The sequence below is a fragment of the Primulina eburnea genome, chromosome 5 (assembly GCF_022965805.1).
Source record: "Primulina eburnea isolate SZY01 chromosome 5, ASM2296580v1, whole genome shotgun sequence".
NCBI lineage: Eukaryota > Viridiplantae > Streptophyta > Magnoliopsida > Lamiales > Gesneriaceae > Primulina > Primulina eburnea.
Genome location: NC_133105.1, coordinates 39,241,412 through 39,267,496, shown reverse-complemented (window position 1 = coordinate 39,267,496; position 26,085 = coordinate 39,241,412). Strand labels below are relative to the sequence as shown.

At 36.5% G+C, this 26,085-nt stretch overlaps 1 protein-coding gene and 1 long non-coding RNA gene across 2 annotated transcripts; both read right to left on the bottom strand.

Moving 5' to 3' along the window:
- Nucleotides 1-15,507: 15,507 nt before the first annotated feature.
- LOC140831829 (uncharacterized) lies at nucleotides 15,508-25,185 on the bottom strand. Its single transcript, XR_012117964.1, has 3 exons — nucleotides 24,491-25,185; nucleotides 23,870-24,086; nucleotides 15,508-15,669 (listed from the first exon to the last, which is right to left on the bottom strand). It is a non-coding gene; the product is annotated as an uncharacterized lncRNA (long non-coding RNA).
- LOC140831836 (uncharacterized) lies at nucleotides 16,241-23,506 on the bottom strand. Its single transcript, XM_073195562.1, has 8 exons — nucleotides 23,271-23,506; nucleotides 22,481-22,573; nucleotides 21,969-22,158; nucleotides 21,650-21,865; nucleotides 21,348-21,473; nucleotides 19,687-20,597; nucleotides 19,418-19,601; nucleotides 16,241-19,302 (listed from the first exon to the last, which is right to left on the bottom strand). Exons 2-8 carry the CDS (start codon nucleotides 22,553-22,555, stop codon nucleotides 16,241-16,243), a joined length of 4,764 nt encoding a protein of 1,587 aa, XP_073051663.1. The 5' UTR covers nucleotides 22,556-22,573; nucleotides 23,271-23,506.
- Nucleotides 25,186-26,085: the final 900 nt, after the last annotated feature.

The following is a 26,085-nucleotide window of genomic DNA, read 5'->3' as shown; positions in this document are numbered from 1 at the left end:
GAGCCGAATGCAAGGTAGGTATTTTTCATTATTTTATATTAGTAACTATTTGTTTATACCGGATAGTTCGAATCTGAAGTCTCAAGTAGTGTCAGAAATGCACCATAGGGGATTCAGTTTTCATTCAGATGGTTCAGAATGTATGATATTCGAACAGATAATGTTGGTATAGACAGATGAGATCAGTTGGAACAGCAATTTATGTTATAAGGTTGGTAGAAATGGTACTGATATGTCTGAATTGCTAACAAACGAAGCCAGAAAGCTAGGAATCAGAAGATGATTACCGACTTAATATACTCCTGAATAGAAATGGGAGTACATTTCTATTACTTTTGTGATAAATTATATCATAAGCCTTTTTCTCTCAGACGTGTTACAGATTGACAGGTAGTCAGCGTGTAGTATTCAGATATTGAAAGATATTGATAGAACTCTAGTGCTGGATGTTAACACTAGTTATCAAGATAGTGCAGAAGAAATAGATGTAGGAAACCAATGTCGGATGATGACGATTGGTATTGGGAGCCGAAGATGGAATAGCAACTACAGGTGGTATTGCTTTGTTATAAATTGCAATTGGCGTATACAGGTGTTGTATAGCCAGTAATATGGGATTGATTCGGCTAGTGAAATGAGTTTGGATGTTAAACTCTGTCATATATTTCTTCTGACAGATTTGGTTTGATGATTGGTGAGTTCGAAAACGAACTCAGATCTAAGAGGGGGAGAAATGTAATGCCCAAGAATTTATAGAAGGTTAATCTGAGATTATTGATTTTGTATGGACATGAATTTAACCGGGCCAAATTCTGATTAAATTGAGAGAACTAGGATGTTGGGCGAAAGTGACTCGCCCGGGCGGACGTTTTTGACCGCCCGAGCGAGTCTGCCTAGGAGAAGAGGGCCGAGAATCACTCGCCCGGGCGGAAGGTTTTGACCGCCCGAGCGAGGCTGCTTGGAATTGCGAGGGCCGAGAGTTACTCGCCCTAGCGGTAGGTTTTGACCGCCCTAGCGAGCGACGTGCAACTTGAAAGGTGAGCCACTTGGCTTGATGCATGCTACGGATGTATATATCGACAAGCTTGGGGGAAAGCTTTGTTCTTTTTCTTCAAAATCAATTTGCGAGTAAACCGTCTATCTGAATTGAAATCCGACTTCGGTACTGTGTTACTATCAACGCAGGCTACGCAAGGACGTAAGTTTTATTACGTTTAGACAAGATTTGATTTTATGATATTGTCAGAATTGAATATGATTCAGATATGGTGTTTTACTACCGTAGATATTGTAGAATCGAAGTCAGATTTAGAAACAGATTGGTTATGGAATTGTTATGAATTTTAGAATTGATTTGCTTGAGATTGCTATCAGAATTATGCTGTTATTCATGTTGAAGTGTACAGATACTGAAGTTATAGATTGTACTGAGATTTATTAGGAATTCTGGTAGTGTAATTGTGATGTTAAGACTGACGGGGTTACAAGACTGTAGTGTTATGCCGTCTAAACATCAGTTGGTACAGATTGATCAGATTCAGTATTGGTTTCTGTTATCTCGTGATATTGTTGATGTGATCAGATTTTGTACTGAATTGGGTATTGATCAGAACAGATTGTGTTTTGAACTACATATTGATACAGTGTATTTGTTATTGTCGTTTCAGATCAGGGATGAACAGATTCGACTTCGAGACGTCGTCTTCATCAGATCAGGAAGACAAAGGTATAATTCATGTGATATTCGGGACGCATAACTCAAATTAGATTAATTTGAGTTTCTCAATAAAATCACATACTAGATTATTGTTTATATTGTTATCTGATTATGCTTTGATTATAGAATCTGTATTCAAGCAGGTAAGATAATTGTGATATTCAGTTATGAATATGATTATGCTTTGTTTACAGATTGTTATTCATTGCAGTTAAGATAGGAAAGTCTTTGACAGGCATTGTCAAATATCTAGACGTTTCGGTGTATCTCAGCATAGGAGTAGGTATTACTCTTATTGCCGCCGTTGATACAGCTCAGACCGAAGTCTAGGAATGGGACGTTCATTACCCCGATTGGAGGGTAGGTAGTGACGTCTTATTCACCCCGGGATCCCTAGAGTTCTAGTCGAGTCAAGTCTAGACGTGATTTGATTAGGACTGCATGCTTATATGGATGTGGTTCCTAGATCATAGGACCCATCATTATTGCTTCCAATTGTGCTAGCATGTTTTTATGATTTAGATTGGTTATATGCATGGTTGGTTGATTTGAAGTGCATGCTTGTTGTGTGATTAGATTTCATAGCTTATGAAATCTAATGTTTCGATTTTATTCGTAACAGCATGTTTCATGAATTATTTTATGTATATACATGTTTACCATGTTTTATACTGGGATTTATTCTCACCGGAGTTATCCGGCTGTTGTCTTGTTTTGTATGTGTGCATGACAACAGGTGGGGCTGGATCAGGGTCGAGATGACGATGAGAGAAGACGAGTTAGCGTGGTGATTCCGGACTTACAGTAGATTGGGTTTTATTACTTGAATTTAGTAGTTGAACCTTAGATTAGATTATTGTATGTTAATACTGAAATGTATTTTATACAGATATGTATATTATTAGATGCCATTACCTTCCGCGTTTATATTTTAAAAAGAAGAATTTTTAGACCCTGTTTATCAGAATAGATAATTACATCCCAGTGATGATTAACAAGATGATTAGCGTCTGGGTCCCCACAGATACCACCTGTTGTGGGGACCCGGGCTCTAACTCTATTCTTTTGGGATTTAATTGGATCTTTGTTCGAAAATGTGGGTCAAAATTTTGCTTTTAACATTAATTTAAATGTATTAACGAAAGCATCACATGTCTCAATAGAAATTAAACAACGTAATGTACATACAAGTCTGTGCGTACAAACATACACTAGTGTTCAATAACAACTACAAACATAAGTGCTACAAGTCCAGTAGGAAACACTAGGAATCTTCCACGCCCGAGATCTCCACGCTATCATCATCTCTCATCTAGCTCGTGACCCCGATCCTGCCCCACCTGTTGCCATGCACACATACAGACACGACAACAGCCGGATAACTCCGGTGAGAACATATCCCAGTATAAAACATGGATGCATGCAATGTAAATATCATGTACAAGCATAAATCAAGTAACATGAATATAAATCTAAACATGTAGTAGAATACAAATCTGTATTCAACATTCAAATCTTGAATCGAGTTGTGCAATCCCGTGACCACATGAATTATACCTTTCTTGTCGCACAGTCTGTGTCGAACCGAAATCTCGAATACCAAGTAGTCAATACAAATCTGAAATGGCATAAACAATGTGCACTTCAGTCATATACATCTCAAGCAAATCAATATACAACGCTAACATCGGTTTCAATGCAATTCGACGGCATAACGGCGTAATTCTTTTATACCGGTAACTCAAGAACATCATACTCAATCACAATCAACTCATCATCTCATCTAACATCTATATACATGCTGTAATCTGTATATTATCAATCCAACACATGCTGGAAAATCGAACGTATAGCATACGGCGTCTGAAATTCGATCCGTTTACGTTTCTACGATGCTTAGTATATCAAGAACACATAATCTATGTCAAATCTGAATTCTTCCAACACATAATTTTCGAAACATGCTGGAAATGAACAATACTTACATCCTCTTGTAGCTTTGGTTGAGAGGAGTACCAATCTGAACTCGAATTCAAGTTTGGATGGCTAAATCTTGCAAAAGATAAATTGTGAGATGGAAGAAGCCTTGGACTCTCTTCTGAATTCTCCCTCGGTGCTTACTACTGAAAATGGAAGGAAATGAAGCCACATACCCTTGTATTGCATGGCAAGGAACAAGTGTCTTTATTTTTCATTTGACACGCACGACCGCGGGTGCGGTACACTAGCAGTGCGGGTGCGCTGTGCTCACGGCATCCCTTGCATTTTCTGAAATTCTTGGACCGCGGGTGCGGTGATGTTATTACCGCGGGTGCGATGTCTGTTCGCACAATTTTACAAATTTTCTGTCAATGCACCGCGGGTGCGGTCCTTCCTGTACCGTGGGTGCGGTGTGGCTTCGGCCCTGCTTTACAAATTCTGATCTAAATATCATGTATTCTCGTCGTTTCAGGTCTCACATCAATAACAACCGATAATTCTCGAGCCTTACAGATACGCAGTTTCTGTTAGAGTAGGTGCCCGTCGAGCCAAGTGTTGGCCGAGTGTTCACAATGAAACTCTATGTATAAACGATCTTTATTTTAATTATATTTGAAATTATTATTTTGGCACATCTTTATCTGTATACCCATGCTAGTTGCATAGATAAAGTCCTTGAATATACAAATAGTAGAAATAATATGAGATGCTCATATGATGAGTATCATGAAACTCATATTTGGAATACTGTATATTCTAAACAGTTCCTAGTCGATTCAGCCACCGCTAAGAAGGATATAGGCCGCTCGAGTTAGAGACTAGTATCTGCGATGTGAGTACCATGTTTCATTGGTAGGGGACATTGTGATGTCCAAGCATGCAGATAGGTGCTCCTGGAAGAGTGCACTGAACAACCCTCCATTAAAGAACTTTCCAAGTGGTTCTCACTTATCGAGTGGAAACGTCCTAGTTTATGGTTGTACACCATTAGTCCTTATGACCCGGGACAACATTGAGACTCTATGTGCTAGCATTGCACTTTGGCTTGTTTACCGACTCTCAAGGGGTCATCAGGTGGCAAGGTTGGGTGTTCTGTCGAAACATATAGGAGTCGATGCATTGTAGTCGGGGATTCACCGCTTACCTTCGGGTATGGATATCCTATGTGTTTTCATGTATATGTAGTATGAAATCTCTGATCAGAGTATGGTGGTAATTATGAAAGGAGTTTCATAGATTACACCATCGATGCAACTACGGCATGACACATAGTATCGATTCATTGACAACTCTCGATAAACCAATGGTTGTCGAATCGGTCGGGATATATGAGTTGAAGGGACCGTACTGTACGCTAACCATAATTGAATGGTTCTTGCAGGCACTATCATTTGATACCTAGGGAATCATGTAAGCGATGCTGCTAGGCGTTTAACATGATTGGTTGGGTACCATCAGACTTGAGTTCTGACGTTCTTGTTATCAAGGAGTTGATAAGTAAGAATGGAGCAATTGGGGTATGCTCATATAAGGACATGTTTAGTCCGAATCACATGGTGATGTGAACCCACGGCTAGTTGTATCAATGAACCATTGAGGGCCACACAAGTGCTGGCTTTCTAGATCCCGTTGAGAAGTAAAATTAGTTCAATGTGTTGAACGGCTTATAAAGGAGTTTATAAGTGTAAGGAAAAATAGAAGTATGACTTTTATGAGAGAAACGTAAATTTTAATTTATTGAAGTGTTCCTAAATTAAAATTTGGCCAAGTGAATAATGTATTTGAAAATTGTGATTTTCATAAACATTATTATGGACTAAACTAAATTAATTCAAGTGTTGAATTAATTAAACATTAGTGGACCTAGTAGAGTCCAAATAATTAAATTAATTCAAGTGTTGAATTAATTAAATTATATTGAGTCTTGTAGAGCTCAATTTAAATTAATTATTTAACTAGTGGGACTTGGGTAAATTCAAGTAATGTTTAATTAGTCTCAAATATGTTTGCGATAATTAAATTTAGTCCATGGTTTTTTATTTTGATAATAAACCATATAATATGCATGCATGGGAGGTGAAGGGTTGGAGACAACTTTTTCAAATATCAAGGCTTGGCATGCTACTTTTGTCTCTACTTTTTGCAATTCCAAGACAAGTCTCCCTCCCCTCTTTTCCATGCATGATGGCCGAAACATTACACACCATTCTCTCAAGTTTTCTCTCACTTTTTCTCTTCAAGTGTTGAGGAAGAAAAATACTTCTCTTTGAAAAATCCTTTTATTTTTCTAGTGCAAAATAAGAGGGGTTCTAGTTTGCTAGTGGTGGGCCTAATTTTGAAGGAAAGAAAGGAGTCCAAGTAAGCTTGTAGATCTTCATTCCATTCAAGAGCCAAGTTGTTCACAACTTGGTTGGAGCCATCATCAACCTTAAGAGGTTGATAGGTAACTATTTCTAAACACACTATGAATGTCATTTTGGTGTTTTATTGTATTTCCTACACAAAATCATGGTGGCCGAAATTTATATGCTAAAATCGAAATTTTTTGTGCTTCCGTTACGTTTCCGGCCACCGTAACCGATCCCCTTTCAAGTGGTATCCGAGCTATGGTTACGTTTTTGTGTAGCAAATACAAGATATTATGTTGAGATCGATTTCTAACCGCATTAGTGTATTTTTTGCAACAAAATACGAAGGCTTTTTTGGGGAAATTTCGGGCAGCATGTTGCTGCCCGTGTCGGGCAGCTCGGGCTGCCCGAGGGGCTGCCCGTTTCGGGCAGCAAGGGCAGCCCGAGGGGCTGCCCGAATGCCCCTCTTTTAAAAATAAAAAAAAAAAATTTTGTTACCGGAATCCGGCGACGGAGCTCCGGCGACGGCAATGACGACTAGGGTTTTCAAAAGTTGTTTTGAAATATCCAAGTGTCATGGGCCTTGAGTTGTTGGGCCATTGGATGGCTAACATATTTGTGAATTTTAAATGGGCCAAAACGTTTTAGGTGAAAAATGAGTTTTTGGGCCCTTAAGTTTAAAATTACAAAAGTTGCAAATATTTTCTCATGAAATAAATAATTTAAGTTGGACTTTAATTATTTATAGTAAATGGTGATTTACAAGAAATTCGGTTATAAATAAATTAATTGGAAAGTAGACAAAGGTGTTTGTATACTTTGTTAATTTAGTTTATAATCGTGGCGGTTAGTGATTGGATCAAGATATATAATATTGGATCAATTTGACATAGTGATGTGAACTACGTGGAACTCCCATGACTTCGGCTCATATTATTGAGGGAACTCTTGGCGACCGTCCATTAAGGTTCAACATCGATGGGTAAGGCTTGACACGTAAAGATGAACGGCGTCATATTATTGGGTCCTAATCAAACGTGAGACAAAAGTTTACGTAGAGGGTTGCATTGTGATGCAATTGGAAACTACGTTTTAGGAATTGTGATTGGCTGATATTATTCGGGATCATAATTCGCTAATTGGACCTTACGTACCTACTGAGGAAAGGAGTTTCCCGTTTTCACTAGAGGGTAGTGAAAGATGTCAAAACAGTGGGAGTAAACATTTATAAAGTTAAAGTCCATACTTTATATCTTACTAAATATTTTAAAATAGTCATTAACATTTATCTGTTTACTTTTAAGTACTATTTAACGATGTCTTCAATTCGCAATCCGCTTTCTGTCATACTCGAAAAACATGTGTTAACCGGACCTAACTACTTCACTTGGCTAAGAAACCTGAAAATCGTCTTGAACTCGGAAAAGATTGCATATACACTGACTGAGTCGCCCCCTGATAAGGCTCCGACTGACTGCACTCCTGAGGAATTGCAGACCTACAAGGATTGGTGTGACCATGACTTGAAGGCCAAGTGTTATATGCAGGCTTCTATGAATGATGAGCTGCAGAGGCGTTTTGAGGGTGCAAAGAGTGCTGCTGACATTCATTTGCACCTCAAGGAGCTCTTTGGTGAGCAGACTCGGCCTCTTAGGCATGCTACCGTCAAGGAGCTAATCACTTTGCGCATGCGAGATGGTGCCTCGGTCCATGAGCATGGCCTAAAGATGATTGGGCTCGTGGACAAGCTTGTTGGCATGGATTTGATATTGCCTTCGGAGTTGACCACCGACGTGTTGCTGTTATCGCTGCCTAGCTCATTTGATCCTTTTGTGGTGAATTTCAATATGAACAAGATGGAGCCGACCCTTGAGGAGTTGGTGAACATGCTTATGACTTTTGAGTCCACTATCAAGAAAGAGAAGTCGGTTCTTTATGTGGGTTCTTCATCTGGTACGAAGAATGATCCACGTGGGAAGAGGAAGAAGCGTTCTTTCCAACGTCCCAAGAAGAACTTGCCCTTGAAGAGACAAGCTCCGAGTCCCGTTGTGGTAGCCACACTAGTGAAGGCTAACAAGACTGTTGACGTTTGTCATTACTGCAAGAAGCCTGGACATTGGAGGCGTAACTGCAGGGAATATCTTGCCCAGAAGGGTTCTGGAAACGGTATGTTCTATATTGAAGTAAACATTTCAATTAACTCTACTTCTTGGGTATTGGATACCGGCTGTGGCTCACATCTCTGTAATGATTTGAAGGTGATGGGAAGAAGTAGAAGGCTTAGAAAAGGTGAGACCTTTTTGAGGATGGGCATTGGAGCAAGGGTTGCTGCCAAGGCCGTAGGAGATGTTTACTTGCTTTTGAACAATGATTTTAAGTTAATTTTGAGAGATGTTTTATTTGTACCCGACTTGGTGAAAAACATTATTTCCATTTCTATGTTGGACAAAGATGGATTTTCTTGTTTATTTAGAAAAGGTGTTTGCAACATTTACAAGAATGAATGTTTAGTTGGTACCGGGGAACTTGAAAACGAACTCTATAACTTAAAATTGAAAGATATTCCACTAAACAATGTCCAAGCAATAACAACAACAAACAAGAGAAAACAAGATACTCTAAATTCGGCACAATTATGGCATGCTCGATTAGGACATATTTCCTTAAGAAGGATGAACAAGCTAGTGGGAGTTGGCATGTTTGATATGTCCGATATTAATGCTCTCAGGACTTGTGAATCCTGTCTAAAAGGAAAGATGACCAAAATTCCCTTTAAGGGCCATGCGGAGCGAGCCAAAGGGTTATTGGATTTGATCCATACCGATGTGTGCGGTCCGCTTAGCATCACTACTAAGCATGGACATGCCTACTTCATCACCTTTACCGATGACTTTTCGAGGTATGGGTATGTGTATTTGATGAAATACAAGTCTGAAGCCTTTGAAAGGTTCAAAGAATTCAGAAGTGAAGTAGAGAAGCAATTGGGACGAAGCATCAAGACACTTCGATCGGATCGAGGTGGTGAGTACTTGAGTGCCGAGTTCCAAGAGTATCTTAGGGAGAATGGGATTCTCTCGCAGTGGACTCCGCCCGCTACACCGCAGTTGAATGGTGTTTCGGAGCGTCGTAACCGGACTTTGATGGACATGGTTCGGTCTATGATGGGGTTCACGGAGTTGCCGCCATCCTTTTGGGGATATGCGCTTGAGACAGCGGCACTGTTGTTGAACAATGTTCATACAAAAGCAGTTGATAAGACACCATATGAGATATGGATGGGTAAGCCACCCAAATATTCATATTTTAGAATATGGGGGTGCCCTGCTTATGTGAAGCAAGTAGTGGGAGATAAATTGTATAGTCGATCCATTTTATGTTACTTTGTGGGATATCCAAAGAATTCTGTTGGATATTACTTCTATCATCCCCAAGAAACAAAGGTATTTGTTTCTAGGAATGCAACCTTTTTGGAAAAGGAATTTCTATTGAATAGAAAAGGAGAGATGATAGAAATCGAAGAAGTTCGAGTGTAATGCCTAAGATTCTGGTAGATAGTTGAATATGAAACGCAAGAACAGACGGGGCGAAACGATGCGATAAATATGAAATTTTAGCTGTGCAAGACCGCACCCGCGGTCTGGCAAGCACCGCACCCGCGGTGCAACGGGCAGAAAATGAGTGAATTCCCGTAGCCACACCGCACCCGCGGTATTTACATGACCGCACCCGCGGTCATCACTTGTGAAAAATTAAAAGTTCTGCCGAAGCCATGGCGCACCCGCGCTCCTAGTGTGACCGCACCCGCGGTGCTGCGTGTTATGAAAAGACGAAGCCGTGTGTTATAAATCATGCAAAGTATATATAGAGATGGCTTCATTTCCTTCTTGCTCAGATGACACAGCCGAGAGAAGGAGAGAAAAGGGAAACTTAAGGAAGAAGGAGAGTTCTTGCTCTTGAATTTAGATATCTCACGATTTAGCCATCCAAATCATAATCCGAGTTAAGAATTGTGTTCCTTGCTTTGAAAGCTACAAAGTGATGTAAGTATTGCTTAATTCTAGCAAGTTTCACGATTTAGATGTTAGAGGAATTGGAATATGATAGTTATATTATGTTCTTGACGTATTGAGCATGATATATTTGTAAACAGATCGAAGAACAGATATCATATGCAATTATTATGAAATTCAGCATAGTAGAAGTACATTGTATCGATTTTGAATATGGTTTTGTGCATAGGATTTGAGTATGAGTTGAGGATGATATAATGTTGATATCTGTTGAGATTTGGATTGACCGATGTTAAGAATATACGTCGTTATGCCGTCAAATTGTATCGATATCACGTAGTGATTTGGATATGTGTTGATTTAGATTAGAGATTGATAGATTGTATATCAACATTTCCATTTCAGATTCAGTTTGGCGACCGTGACAGCGATTGTGCGACGAAAGGTATAGTACATGTTTTGTTTGGGGACTTGCGACTCAAATGAGATCACATTTGAGTTTCCCAACCAAAATCACATACTTGTTTTATTGATTATATCTTGATATGATTATGATTGTGTATAGATTTGTTTATAGAACTTGTATATAAATCTTGCTATGCTTTGTTTACAGATCATGTGGCATTGCATTAGAATGATTATGCTTGTTTACAGATTATGAATTCATGCATTAAGATAGGACAGTCTGGAGATCAGGCAGACTTCTAGATGTTCGGCGATATCTCAGCTTAGGGGAAGATCACCGCCCCTTTGTAGACGTGGATACAGATCAGGCCGAAGTCTAGGAATAAGACGTACAGCACCTCGATTGGTAGGGTAGGTGACAGCCAATGACGTCTTATTCACAACGGGATCCCTAGAGTTCTAGTCGAGTCGCGTCTAGACATGATTAGACTCGCATTGCATGATTATATATGAATGACATTCATATTAGCATGTTTCATGTTTTAGATTGTTTTAATGCATGTATACATGTTTATACTGGGATTTGTTCTCACCGGTTTTCCGGCTGTTGTTATGTCTGTATGTGTGCATAACAACAGGTGGGGCAGGATCTGGGTCGAGACAGAGATGATGGTGTTAGCGTGGAGATCACGGGCGTAGCAGATGGACCAGTAGTTGTCTTTTTTTTTATGTACTGTCTTTTAATACGGGTTAGTGGAGGACATACAGATTAAGACATGTATATTATGTTTGTATGTTGAAAATTAAATAAAGATTGATGCTTGTTTAATTACATTTGATTAAATGTAAAAACGAAAAAAAATTGACCCCTGTTTTAGAATAATGATCCATTTAATCCCAAGAAAAAGAATTAGAGCCCGGGTCCCCACATCGAGAGACACCCACAATTGTAGAACCCACGCCCGAAGAGCCAAGGGAGGATATACAAGCTCCTAGAAGATCCGAGAGAGTCTCGAGACCACCTATGAGGTATGGTCTGCTTTTTGAAGAGGGCCGTGATGAGCCTAACCTTGGATGTGATCCAAGGACCTTCAAGGAAGCGTTATCTGATGCCGATTCATCCAAGTGGCTTGAAGCAATGGAATCTGAGATGAATTCCATGCATTCGAACCAAGTGTGGAATCTTGTGGATCCACCTGAGGGAACTGTTCATATAGGGTGTAAATGGATTTACAAGAGGAAACTTGGGGCGGATGGGAAGGTATTGACATTCAAAGCGCGATTGGTAGCAAAAGGATATACTCAAAGACAAGGAGTTGACTTTGAAGAATCCTTTTCTCCATTCGCAATGTTCAAGTCCATAAGGATTTTGCTAGCCATAGCTGCATGGTATGACTATGAGATATGGCAGATGGATGTTAAGACAGCATTTCTTAATGGGGATATTAAGGAAGAAATTTACATGTCTCAACCCGAAGGGTTTACATCTGTCGGAAGTGAGCATATGGTATGCAAACTTCAGAGATCTATTTATGGTCTAAAACAGGCATCTAGGAGTTGGAACCTTAGATTCGATAGTACAATCAAAGAGTTTGATTTTACTAAGAATCCTGAGGAACCCTGTGTGTATAAGAAGGACAGTGGGAGTGTTGTGACATTCCCGATATTTTATGTTGATGACATTCTACTCATTGGGAATGATGTAGGAATGTTGCAATCAACTAAGATATGATTAGCGAGTGAGTTCTCGATGCAGGACTTGGGTGAAGCATCTTTTGTATTGGGATACAGACCTGGTCTTCCACATTGGAAAGCTGTGAAAGACATCCTCAAGTACTTGAGGAGGACCAATAAATTGTTCTTGGTCTATGGGGGTGGAGAACTAAAATTAGAAGGCTATACCGACTCTAGCTTCCAAAGCGATATTGATGACTCAAAGTCAACCTCTGGATTCATATTCATGCTCAATGGTGCTGCTGTCTCTTGGAAGAGTTCCAAGCAAGACAGTACAGCGGATTCCACCACTGAGGCAGAATACATTGCTGCATCAGCTGCAGCAAAGGAGGTAGTTTGGATAAGGAATTTCGTCCAAGAGTTGGGCGTCATTCTTAATGGAGTTGCTCCTGTCCCGGTGTTTTGTGACAACACGGGAGCCATTGCTCAAGCAAAGGAGCCGAGGTCTCATCAGAAGTCCAAACACGTATTGAGAAAGTACCACATCCTCAGAGAGATCGTGGAAAGAGGAGATGTCATGATTGACAATGTCGACTCCAGAGATAATGTTGCTGATCCACTAACTAAGCCTTTACCTGGACCATTATTCGAGAAGCAGCGCGAATCAATGGGTTTGAAGCATATGGGTAGTTGGCTCTAGTGCAAGTGGGAGATTGTTAGAGTAGGTGCCCGTCGAGCCAAGTGTTGGCCGAGTGTTCACAATGAAACTCTATGTATAAACGATCTTTATTTTAATTATATTTGAAATTATTATTTTGGCACATCTTTATCTGTATACCCATGCTAGTTGCATAGATAAAGTCCTTGAATATACAAATAGTAGAAAGAATATGAGATGCTCATATGATGAGTATCATGAAACTCATATTTGGAATACTGTATATTCTAAACAGTTCCTAGTCGATTCAGCCGCCGCTAAGAAGGATATAGGCCGCTCGAGTTAGAGACTAGTATCTGCTATGTGAGTACCATGTTTCATTGGTAGGGGACATTGTGATGTCCAAGCATGCAGATAGGTGCTCCTGGAAGAGTGCACTGAACAACCCTCCATTAAAGAACTTTCCAAGTGGTTCTCACTTATCGAGTGGAAACGTCCTAGTTTATGGTTGTACACCATTAGTCCTTATGACCCGGGACAACATTGAGACTCTATGTGCTAGCATTGCACTTTGACTTGTTTACCGACTCTCAAGGGGTCATCAGGTGGCAAGGTTGGGTGTTCTGTCGAAACATATAGGAGTCGATGCATTGTAGTCGGGGATTCACCGCTTACCTTCGGGTATGGATATCCTATGTGTTTTCATGTATATGTAGTATGAAATCTCTGATCAGAGTATGGTGGTAATTATGAAAGGAGTTTCATAGATTACACCATCGATGCAACTACGGCATGACACATAGTATCGATTCATTGACAACTCTCGATAAACCAATGGTTGTCGAATCGGTCGGGATATATGAGTTGAAGGGACCGTACTGTACGCTAACCATAATTGAATGGTTCTTGCAGGCACTATCATTTGATACCTAGGGAATCATGTAAGCGATGCTGCTAGGCGTTTAACATGATTGGTTGGGTACCATCAGACTTGAGTTCTGACGTTCTTGTTATCAAGGAGTTGATAAGTAAGAATGGAGCAATTGGGGTATGCTCATATAAGGACATGTTTAGTCCGAATCACATGGAGATGTGAACCCACGGCTAGTTGTATCAATGAACCATTGTGGGGACCCGGACGCTAATCATCTTCTTAATCATCGTTGGGATTTAATTATCAGTTCTGATAAACAGGGTCTAAAAATTTTTCTTTTTAAAATATAAATGCGGAAGGTAATGGCATCTAATAATATACATATCTGTATAAAACTACATTTCAGTATAAAGGTACAACACTGTACAACCTAAATCTAAGGTTCAAATACTAACTTCAAGTATTAAAATCAAATCTATCCAAGTCCGGAATCACCACGCTAAACTCGTCTTCTCGACCCTGATCCTCTCCCACCTGTTGTCATGCACACATACAAAACAAGACAACAGCCGGATAACTACGGTGAGAATAAATCCCAGTATAAAACATGGTAAACATGCATATACACATAATAATTCATGAAACATGCTGTCATGCATAAAAGCAATAACAATAGTAATAGAGTTCATCATCTATGAAATCTAATCTAGCTGAACATGCAACTCAAATCAGATAAGCATGCATATACAATCTAAATCATAAACACATGCTATCATGACTGAAAGCAATAATAATGGGTTCCATAATCTATGAATCCCATTCATATAAGCATGCAGTTCTAGTCAAATCATGTCTAGACTCGACTCAACTATAACTCTAGGGAACCCGGTGTGAATAAGACGTCAATGGCTGTCACCTACTGTCCCAATCGGGGTGACTGTACGTCTTATTCCTAGACTTCGGTCTGAGCTGTATCAACGGCTGGCAATAGGAGTAATGGCTACTCCTAAGTTGAGATACACCGAACGTCTAGAAGTCTGACAATGGCTGTCAAGACTTTCCTATCTTAAATGCAATGAATAACAATCTGTAAACAAAGCATAAACATCTTAACATGCAATGTATAACCATCTGTAAACAAAGCATAATCATATTCATATCTGAATATGGCAATAATCTTATACATTTGAATACGATGCTAAAATCAAAGCATAAACATATCAAAGTATAAAGAGCAGTATAGTATGTGATTTTGTTGGGAAACTCAAATGAAATCTGGTTTGAGTTGTAGCTTCCCGAATATCACATGAATTATACCTTTGTCTTCCTGGTCTGACGAAGACGAAGTCTCGAATCTGTCCATATCAAATCTGAAATGACAATATCAAATACACTGAATCAATGTATAACTCAATTCACAAGCTGTTATGATCAATACTCAACTCAGTATATAATCTGATCAATATCTGAACAATATATAATCTGAGTCATATCAATAATATCACAATCTAATCGAAATCATATCTGAATCTGATCAATCTAAATCAACTGATGTTTCGACGGCATAACAATACAATCTGAATAACCCCGTCACTCTGAACATCACAAATATCATACTGAAACTCATAATCAGTGTCAATACAATCATACTCTGAATACTAACACAATTCTGATATAGAATCTCAGTCAATATCTGTCAAAAATCATAACAACTAGCCACCGAGGCACACGCGTTGCGTGTGTCATGAATATATTGAGCTAATTGTTTAAACATTCATGATATTACAACATCATGACACACGCAATATTTTGTACTTAGAATCATCAAAGGCAATGGATTCCAAAACTTAAATAAATCTGTTGAACTAAAATTTGTTACCGTACATGATATAGATTTTGATCATAAAAAATAATATTATTTTGAAGCCGCAATAACATATCATGTGAGATAATAATAAACTTCAACGTTAAGACCGTGGGGTTTGTAATAAATACAATATCACCTGCAATATCGAAACAAACAAATGAATTTGATACGGTTACTAACATAAAGCGACATAATAAATCATAGAAGTTAAACTTATTTATTGTTAAAATCAAACCAGATGAAGATGGGGGCGAGTAGATCTGATCCATTGAATTGAGTATGACATTTCTACAAATAACCTGTTTGCAACCAGCATCCATGATTTTTTGAGGAAAAAACACAAAGTCAAAACCAGAAAAAAAAATTTAAACATACAACAACATACAGAAAATCATAAATAATTGGTTTTGCTGTTAGACACTAACCAAGTACTTTCTAATTGATCAATAAATATATAAATTGTAATATTTATGCCAAAAATGGTTTTATCGGAGACGTGATAAGATAAAGGATGAGAAATAAATAAACATGGATAGAGATAAAAGCATTGATAGAAAACATGGATAAATATAAATTGAATTTATTAGCATCCCCCAAATTGTAACATTGAAACATATATAATGTATTTAACGATTATCTTACATTATTTGTACATAATGTATTTAAAAAAAATTTAAAATAGTGAAAGTTGACTTACTTACACTTTATCATTCTCTGTTAGGCAGCAATACCTCCTTGAAAACCACGTTTCTTGTGAATACACCATGTTGACGCTCTAAATTCCCGTCTTTAACCAAAATTTTTGTAGAATTTTGTGAGACTCCTCTCGAAAGTGCCACATATAGCTGACCGTGGCTGAACACATGGTTTCGCAAAAATATGCCAATATTTGGGATAGTTTGACCTTGTGCTTTGTTTATTGTCAAAGCAAAACTAAGCCTTATGGGAAACTGTCGACGTGTCAACTCAAATGGTAGTCCAGAATTATCTTCACTTTTCAAGGACATTCTATGTAGAAAGAATCTCGTACCCTTGTGAGGACCTGTTATGATCTCAACATCTATAAAAATTTTACCAAGACTTCGACATATTAATCTTGTTCCATTGCATAGACCAAGTTCAGGCGCAACATTTCTCAAGAGCATGACAGGACTTCCTACTTTCAATTTGATTTTATGCGGTGGCAAACCACTTGGACTAAGGGAATTCAGAAATTCTTCTTGAAAAAGGTTGTGATTGTCGTCTTCTACACTATCCCAAGAGGTATACTCTTTTTCCTCTCCAGGAAACTTGAGAATGAGCATTTGATTAATATTGTCCACATCAACATTTTTTGGTGTTATGATTGCTCTATCAACCATATAGTTTTCATCATTAACATGATTTATCATATTAGGAAAAACAGAATCAATCAAAATCTGAATTGATTGTTCACCTTCCCATGGTATGATAATTGAGTCTGGTAATTTTATGAAATCACGATTTACAGTATGTTGCAATCCATCACCTACGCGCAAGAGAAAGTGCGAGAACTCTATATCTTGAGCAGATCTCATATTTTGTTGAAGGTGTATTATCTTTACGCAATTCCAGAATGTTGACCTTGAAATACTCGCAGCAATTTGTTCTGCCTTCGACCCTCGTTTAACAACCGGTAACACTTGTCGAAAATCGCCACCAAAAACCATTGTCTTCCCTCCAAATGCAATTTCATTTTCCATAATATCTTGAAAACTCTTACTGACAGATTCAAAAGCATAGCGATTTGCCATTGGAGCCTCGTCCCATACTATAGCTGATGCACGCCTTATTAGATCTGCAAGATCTGTCTGTTTTTTTATTTTGCAAAGTGTTGATGCGGTTGGTCTTAGTGGAATTTGAAAACGTGAATGTGCAGTCCTTCCACCTGGCAACAATGTGGCAGCTATTCCAGATGTTGCTACCGCAATTATTATTCTACCCATTTTTCTTAAATGTGCCAACATTGAGCGGTACAAAAAAGTCTTACCAGTGCCTCCAGGACCATCAATGAAGAAAAGTTTTGATTGGTTATGCATAATACTTTCTATGATGGTGTCAAACGCAATCCTCTGTTGAGCATTCAAACGTTCAATAGATCTCAAATCATCGTCAGAAATATGATAAGAAAGCTCATCCTCAATTATTCTTGGTAGTGGTGCGTCTTCTAAAAACTCAGCACTTATTGATGGCAAATCAAAATCATCAAGTTTCATTTTGTACTGATGCAACAACCTTCGTATCTCAAGCAATAACTTATTGATGATTAAGTTACTTGATGAAATTTCTCTGCCATAATCTTCACACATGCTAGGATGGAACTCATCCCATAGTTCTCGAACTATTGTTGGTTGACAGAACACCAGTATGGATACAAATAACCTTCTCAATGAAGATGGCATTCTAACAGATCGTGCTTCTTGCAGACATTGTATTACATAATCATCCTGTTTGAGAAGTCCGCGCATTTGAGCAGACTCCTTAAATGTTGAATATGTTACCCCATTCACAGTCATCAGATCTTCGAAAGATGTCGGGCCCCTGACATGATTTAAAAGGATACGAAGATAAAACCTCTCACCTTCAGATGGCGACACAACATATACTCTTCCAACCACTTTATTGTTGCTTCTTCGACGATTCCATTTTTTTCCAGATTTTATCCATGTGTAATATTGTGGAAATTCTCGATATAAATACTTTCCAGTCAAGTCAGGATTACAATTTATTTTGAAAAATTCTGTAAGCATAGTCTTCGAGTTGTCATCATCTGCAAGTAGATCACTTACGCGTTGTTGGGGGTCAAAATAAATCAAATGTTGGTTTTGTGTATGTAGTTGTAACCTAATGACTGAAGGATACATCCTACTGAACTCAAATGAGAAAATTCGCCATAATGCTTCAGGTGCAGAAATCCATCTTCCATCCACGTACTGTTGGATTTCATCACAATTTTGTCCATTTCGTAACTCTAATGCGACCCGATCAGGACCTTTATGGATGTACTTATATATGTACTTGACACATTTAATCCCTCCACATACTTCAACATTAATATGACAATCATATTTTAATAAAAGCCAGGGATTGTACGGGACAACCCAACCATTATCAATGAAAACATCGTCATTGTTGGGAATTGATACTTGGCCACCTTCAAGTCTTCGATACAAAGGGTATGAATCATTTCCTCGAGATGTGTATTCCACAAATGGCTTCGGAAAGTTCTTCTTGCATTTACCATTTACCATGCATGGACAATTAGGGTTCATCGATCCACATGGCCCATGTATCATATGGTGGACAACTGCTTTGTGTAAGTTGGGTTCTTCTGTTTGTAAAGGTATTTCAGCACGCACAATTGAGTCAAAGTGGTCTGGAGTACACAACTTGTCATTATTTTTGAATATGACCAACATATGAACATGAGGAAGCCCTCTTTTCTGATACTCAATGACGTACGAATAAGAGCGGACCTTACCTAAAACTCCTCTATCCACAATGTCTTTCTTAAATTCCTCAAATTTTGACCGAAATATCCTTGTAATCAAATCTGGACGGTCTTGAGGTGATTGCCCAGGTAGTAGTTGATTTTTTATCTCATTCCAATTCGGATTGCATGTCATTGTAAGCATTATATCTGGTTTTCCATATGTTTGTACCAATGTCATGGCATCTTGATACCGTTGGTACATATCACGTGGGCTACCACTGAAAGATGAAGGCAAAACGATTCTGGTACCAACATTTCCTGTATAATGTATATTATAGATATGTATAAGATGTGAGTTTTAACATATATTGTGAAAATTAATATTCAAATAATTAAGTTATCGTACAATATTCAAATCAGTAAGTTATCGTACCTGCATTATTTTCACCTCCATGTAAACAATCTTGCAATCCTTGGTATAGTTCTGAACGTATATCACGTTGATTTGAACGTATCCATCGTAGTCTTTGTGTTTCAATCTTTACGTAATTGTCAACCACATATTGTTGAAGTAGACGACCTCCTCTAAGAATCAAAGAAGGTGAATTTTCTCGTATCTGGTTAAGAAGATAATTTACACAATATGAGAATTGAGTTTAATTAAAAAGATAAAGCATAAAGTACAATGTTTTTTTTACTAACCTGTAGCATATACGCATAGTAGTTTAAGCATGTTAATCGGGTACCATTGATATTTCGGCTATTTAAGTCCCAACCATATGTACCATACGGCAAAAGGAGGGGATATTGTAAAGGATCATAATAGCCAACTACATCTTGAATGCTGATAAGATTTCCACCGATTCCTTGTATAGTAATATCTCTATTGGTCAAAGTTTCTTGACACTCGTTGTCAACAATGACGGCTGCAACTTGAGATGTTGTGGGTAAACTATATTGATGTTCATTAGGTTTTTGTTGCTTGATGATGAGCCTACAGTTAGGTATGTCTTCACATTTGCCAATTTGCTGAAACACGTGCACAAATGGATTGTGTTGATCAAGAATGTTTTGTATCTTAAGCAGTAAATCTCGCCTTAGTTCTGGATTTTCATGAAGTCTATTGTCTATATCATGATCTGTGTCTACAATCCACATCTGCATGTACCGTGGCCTACAATTCTCATTTGGTAGAAGACTTCCAATCGAGTGATATATTGATCCCTGGGCACGAAATGTGTAAATTCCATGTGTACCTGTAGTTAAGGACTCATCTATATTGACTCCCATTGATGTAAAAGAGAAAACATGATTGTATGCCCTTATGAACCGCCGAAAATGTCTGCCTTCCTCGTTATCCGCAGCATACAACTCTTGCAATTCAATTGGAGAAGGGATCTGATCCAAATTTGTGTTTCCATTTCTACAGCAGAATTGTGATGTTTCACCATGAAACAGTAGAGCTTGGCAATGTATACAAATTCTTGGGTCAGACAATTGCCACCGACAATTTATCTCATTTTCAATGAAATTTCTTGCTATGTTACGATATCGACGTGGACGTGGATATCGTTGTATGTTAGTAAGGTCATTGTTTTCATTGAAAAAGTTTCCTGCAAAAATTTTCAAATTAATATTCAAACTAACAATTTCATAAAGAGTTATTGCTGGAAAAGTGAACCAATAATTTATATAGCGAAAATTTATTATTCTAAACTATTTGTAAACTTTGTTATTAAAAGTAAACCATTTTCCAAATATATGACGATGTATGTTGTATATTGCAAAATTTGAAAATATTTCTTTTTTCTCCTATATGTTTATTGGAATTATGAAATGCATATAAACTCTAATAAAAAAAAGTCATATATGTCATACCTTACGTTAAAAAAATATACCATAGTTTGAAATAATATATTTATTATTTGTTGTACAAAAATATGAAATAAGACAGTAAAAAATATGTTCAAATATAATTTTACATGTTTAAAAATATATTTAATGTAGGATGCCTTCTATTTAATTTTTAAATCAACTTTTGAAACATTTAAAAGATTAAAGATTTATGCAAAAAAATGTTGACATTTGAAACAAAGAATAAAAAACAATCACCTAGTTGATGGACTCTCATTGAAGTCAATAAATATTAAATAGAAAAATAAAAAGTTTTTTTTTTTTTTGAAAACATACACATGTATGTCACAAATAGAAAAATTTGATGAAACAATTATTTAGCAATTTAATATCAATTAATCCAGCATATTTTGATTAAATTATTAATTTTTATTTGAACACATAGATAATGGATATAGGTGTAAAACATATATATTACATCGACTATTTATTTGGTTATAGTAGAATACCTTGATGAACATAATTTGGCCTTGGTAGACGTGTGCTACAACTTCCACACTCGTAATTTGATGTCAAAGTATGAAAAGATATTGGCTCTGAGCGACATGTTTGTCGCACTGTAGTCGCATCGACAACTGTCATGAACAATAGATGTGGAGCTTTTTGAAACTTGGTAGTAGTATTTGAGAATGAAAACTATTTGGGATATTTTGTACAATGAATAAAAGTAAATAAATGATTGTTTTGCCAAGAAAGTATCGTTTAACATTATATTGTGTATATAATTCTAAATATTGTAAAAGATACTTACGATTTTCACCGATGTTATGAATTGATTGTTGAATCATTGTAGTTGGTGCAACAAAATTACTATTACCAATATTAGACTCATCTAGAATTGATGATCTCTCGTTATCTTGTCTCCTTCTATAATTTGCACGGCGGCGAGCCAATTCCATGCTCCTTGCATCCTCACTCATTGATTGACGTCTGGTACGTTGGGCCAATCTCCAATTTATTTGATGATCTGTTGAACAATATATGCATATTGTAAGCGTGGTGTGCATTTTTCATATGAAAAAATTATCACTTACAGACCATGTAAATATTTTTTTAACTACGTATTATACATGGTTGTTTTGAAGTAGAAATGGAGGGATTCAAATTCATTCTTCTAATTTGGTATGTTGATCGACGTTGAGCAAGGTAAGATTGTCGTCGTCGTTGTTGGGTCATAGAATGTATTCTTTCAAGTTCGTTATGGGTTAGCATTTGTCGCCTTTCAATGATGTAAGAGCTGGAGTTAGAATTTGTAATCTCCTGCATAGAATTACAGACCAATAGTTAATGTGGTTAAGAAAATAAGAAAATAATAGTGGAATACATTTAAGGAAAATTTAAATGAATCGTTTTTGAATGTACGTACATGTCATTGTCGTCAACTATTTGAGGCTATATTTTACTAATGTGTCATCATTTTTGTCTAAATATTAAATGTATATATATCAATGCCATTGTATTGTGATGATTGGTCATGAATGTAGTTGATTCTTACAATATAAATATTTTTCTATTTTAATAATTTTCCACAATACAGTATTAAAATTTTTACTTCAAAAGTTGATTTAAAAAAATTGCATACCTGCGTAGACCTTTGTTGTTGATTTGTGACGTCATTGTTGTTTGGTGTGTGTTCTCCCGAACTCGTGGCTTCCATTTTTCAATGTGCAGATATCTGCAAGAGAAATGTATTCTCATTCCATCAAATTCGAGCTAAAGCATCACCTAAAATACTGAATTAAAAACCAAGTGGCTGAACTATTTAAAGAATTTTGGAAATCATGATGCAAAATATGATAAATTTATTGCAAGTTGTGAAGAAGTATTAGTAAACAAACAGTTTGAGAAGCAGAAGATTAATGTCAAATTTTTTTATTAAAAAAATGTAAATGACATATGCAAGGCCGAATCATGAGTAATGAATCAAAATTAACGTAATTTTGACTTCACTCATGTGTAATTAATTGAAAGGTTAAGGAATAAAACTACATTTCATTTTTCTGCAATAAATTGAAAAATGTAAGCATATCCATAATCCATCAGCTATAAATATTAATATAAATATAAATTAGAATTAATCGGTGGTTTATGAACATCAACTACTTTTTTTGGCATTATGGTCACTATTCCGTAGGTATAAAATCATCAATGAGTATTTTATGATAATATTTTATAACAAAATAACTCTTAATAAAAGCTGAAGTTGATCTATTTCAGCTTGACCAATGAGTGAACAAAAATTCCATATAAAAATCTAAAAGAATTTATGGTTTAATGTGTAATTGAATATGGATTGATAAAGAAAGTTAAAAGTAAAATCTATAGTACACGAAGGAGAATTTAGTAATTAGATTGTTCGGTATTATGCAAACCTGAAATGAATAAATAATTCAATTGACTGAGTTGTAGTGATGACCTAAGGAGAATGGTATCCAGAGGTCCAGAAAATGTAGTCATACACCAAGATAGCTCGTCTCCACGATCCTCACATCAAGGTTTTATCAGTGAGATACATACACAATAATATCATAAATTAATTCAAATAACATAACAATATCAAACTTTTGCCTAATTGTTTAGTTTATAAGAACTCATAAAATTTTAGTATACATGCACACAATAAAATCTAGAGTCGATTAAGGGGATGAAGAGAAAAATTTGAAAGGGAAAAATATATTTTTTAAAAAATAGACTGTAATCTGATATCCATTTCACAGGACGAAATAATACTCATGTGGTAAGAAAATTTCATTAATACATCGACCATCCATTAATGGTAAATTCATCCACTCATGCGTCGTGTACGTCAATTAAAATAAATGCAGAACTATATACATACATTAGTATATACTGCATGAAACAAAAACCAAGTTAAACTAAACACTGATATTTCATTAAAAACTTATTTCTTACATATATACAACACAAAATAAAATAAAATAAAAATGGACTTGCACATTAAGATCCGAACCTTGACGATAGGCTTTTCATTCATGATTATAGTTATCCAACCTGCATATGTCAAGAATCTGAAAGAAAAGGCCAAAAAAATAAAAGGAAAAAAAGAGAATTGAGTCAATTGATGAGCATTCTCAAGCAATTAAAAACAGCATTCAGGAAATACCCGACATACAACAACTGATATGAGCTAGATCGTATAGAAATAAATTAGCACTGAATTAACTGTTCTAAGTAGGCACATCCAAACCACCCATGCAATTCAAACTGAATTATTTAGAACTCTGTATGTCTTTCTTTTCCCCATTCATTAGCATGCTTATTTATCTTCCTACATTGTAAATACCAATATACTTTTCCTTACCAACAAAAAGATCAATGGTAAATCGAGGTAATTTATATACGAACTCCTTGTGTTACCACCGGCACCGATGGGCTAATATATTTGTTAAAAAAAAAGTTTAATGGAAACTAAATCAATCGACTAAACTTCAAATCTAGCCAAGCTCGAATTGAATTATTTATATATCTAGCTTCATGTAACATAAAATTAAAATTTTAAAAAAAAAACTATATAGTATTCGGTTGTGGTCGATCTGTTTGCATCATATATCAAATTTAAAAAAAAAAACACGAAGAGAGATTCACCTGGTTAAAGCAATGGTATTGAATTGAATTCAGTATCCGGTGAATTAGTACACATCACAATGAAACCTAGTACATGATTTATATAAATAATGAAAATCACATGAAAATAATATATGAATTCGATATTGAATCATTCAAAGGAAAATTCGAAAAATGGATCATCTAAATCAATAAAAAAATCATACAAATGATGTCCATTGATATATATGAAATTCAAACAACATTTTCATCGGCCATTGACTATCATTTAATTGACTTCAACGGTAAATAAAACAAAAAACACAACAAAATGAAATAAATTCAATCAAATATACCTCAAATATAAATTAAAGCCATCACATGGTGCCAAAAGTAAGCCACCAGAACTAATCACATGGACCATTCGGTGTACAGACATTCAAAAGGCTTAAGGGGAAGTTATGAATAAGATTATGAATATTTATTGTTAAAATCGGTGCACATCATAATCTTATCCATAACTTCAATAGGATTAAGGGGAAATAAAATCGGTGCACATCTAATAACATGTATCATTCGGTGTACATATCTAAGCACACAAACAGATCTAGAGTTGATTAAAGGGAAGAAGGGAAAAAGTTGAAAGGGAAAAAATATATTTTAAAAAATACACTATAATTGCTAATCAAACCCGTGTATATTTTGACTTCAAACAGAATTTCCTCTTCATGGATCCGACATTGATTATCATATCAATGAGATAAATGGTTTTGAAAAATCCGAATGTTTTTTTTCGTAGTGAGATGGGTTGGGGACAGCGATATAATAATTAAATTAAATAGGCTCAACGTTAACATGTGAAAAATGAAAACCTTAACATAATTACTGTTACCCACTCCAACACATACACCTCTCCATGTCTGAAACTCTTTTGACAGTACACACACAAAACGCTTTCGGAAAGTTTAGGAAACAAATTTACTTATGCAATGGAGACGAAAGAACAGAGAGTTAAAGCATGTTAGAACTCAAATGGAATTTAGCAAAACAATTGAATTTTCCAAGACTCAAAATAAATGAATTTCCCAAACCCAGTTTGATTTTATCGTAAAAAACTTGGTGTTTGAAACCCATGTTAACTGTATTTCCGAAACCCAAATTCCGGAATCTGTATTTGGATAAGTTAATTCAATAATAATTCTTCAAAGAACACGATGAATCGGATGCATTAAGAAATTTGGATATACAAAAATTGGTGAGAAATTTTTTGAGAAAACAATCAATTAGAAATTAATTTGGATCTATTTTACTTCTTTCCATTATCGATCAACAAAAAAAACAAAACGAAACAAAAAAAAAAATAAGAACATCGTGAAAACATGACGTTGCGAAAGAGTTTCTTACATGACAGATCGTGTGGGTTATTCTTTAGAAGCATATGAAACTGGTTGCGGCTTGAAGTTATGCGACGATTGGGTGTAGATGATTGGTTGTGGAAGTCGTTCGTTGCTGTGTGCCCCTTTAAGTAGTGGGAAAAAAAACAGCGTGGTTTTGGTTTGTTGAGGAAGTGGAGGAGGAAGCAACAACAATGATGGATTTGCGGGTGATTTGTTTCACAAAATC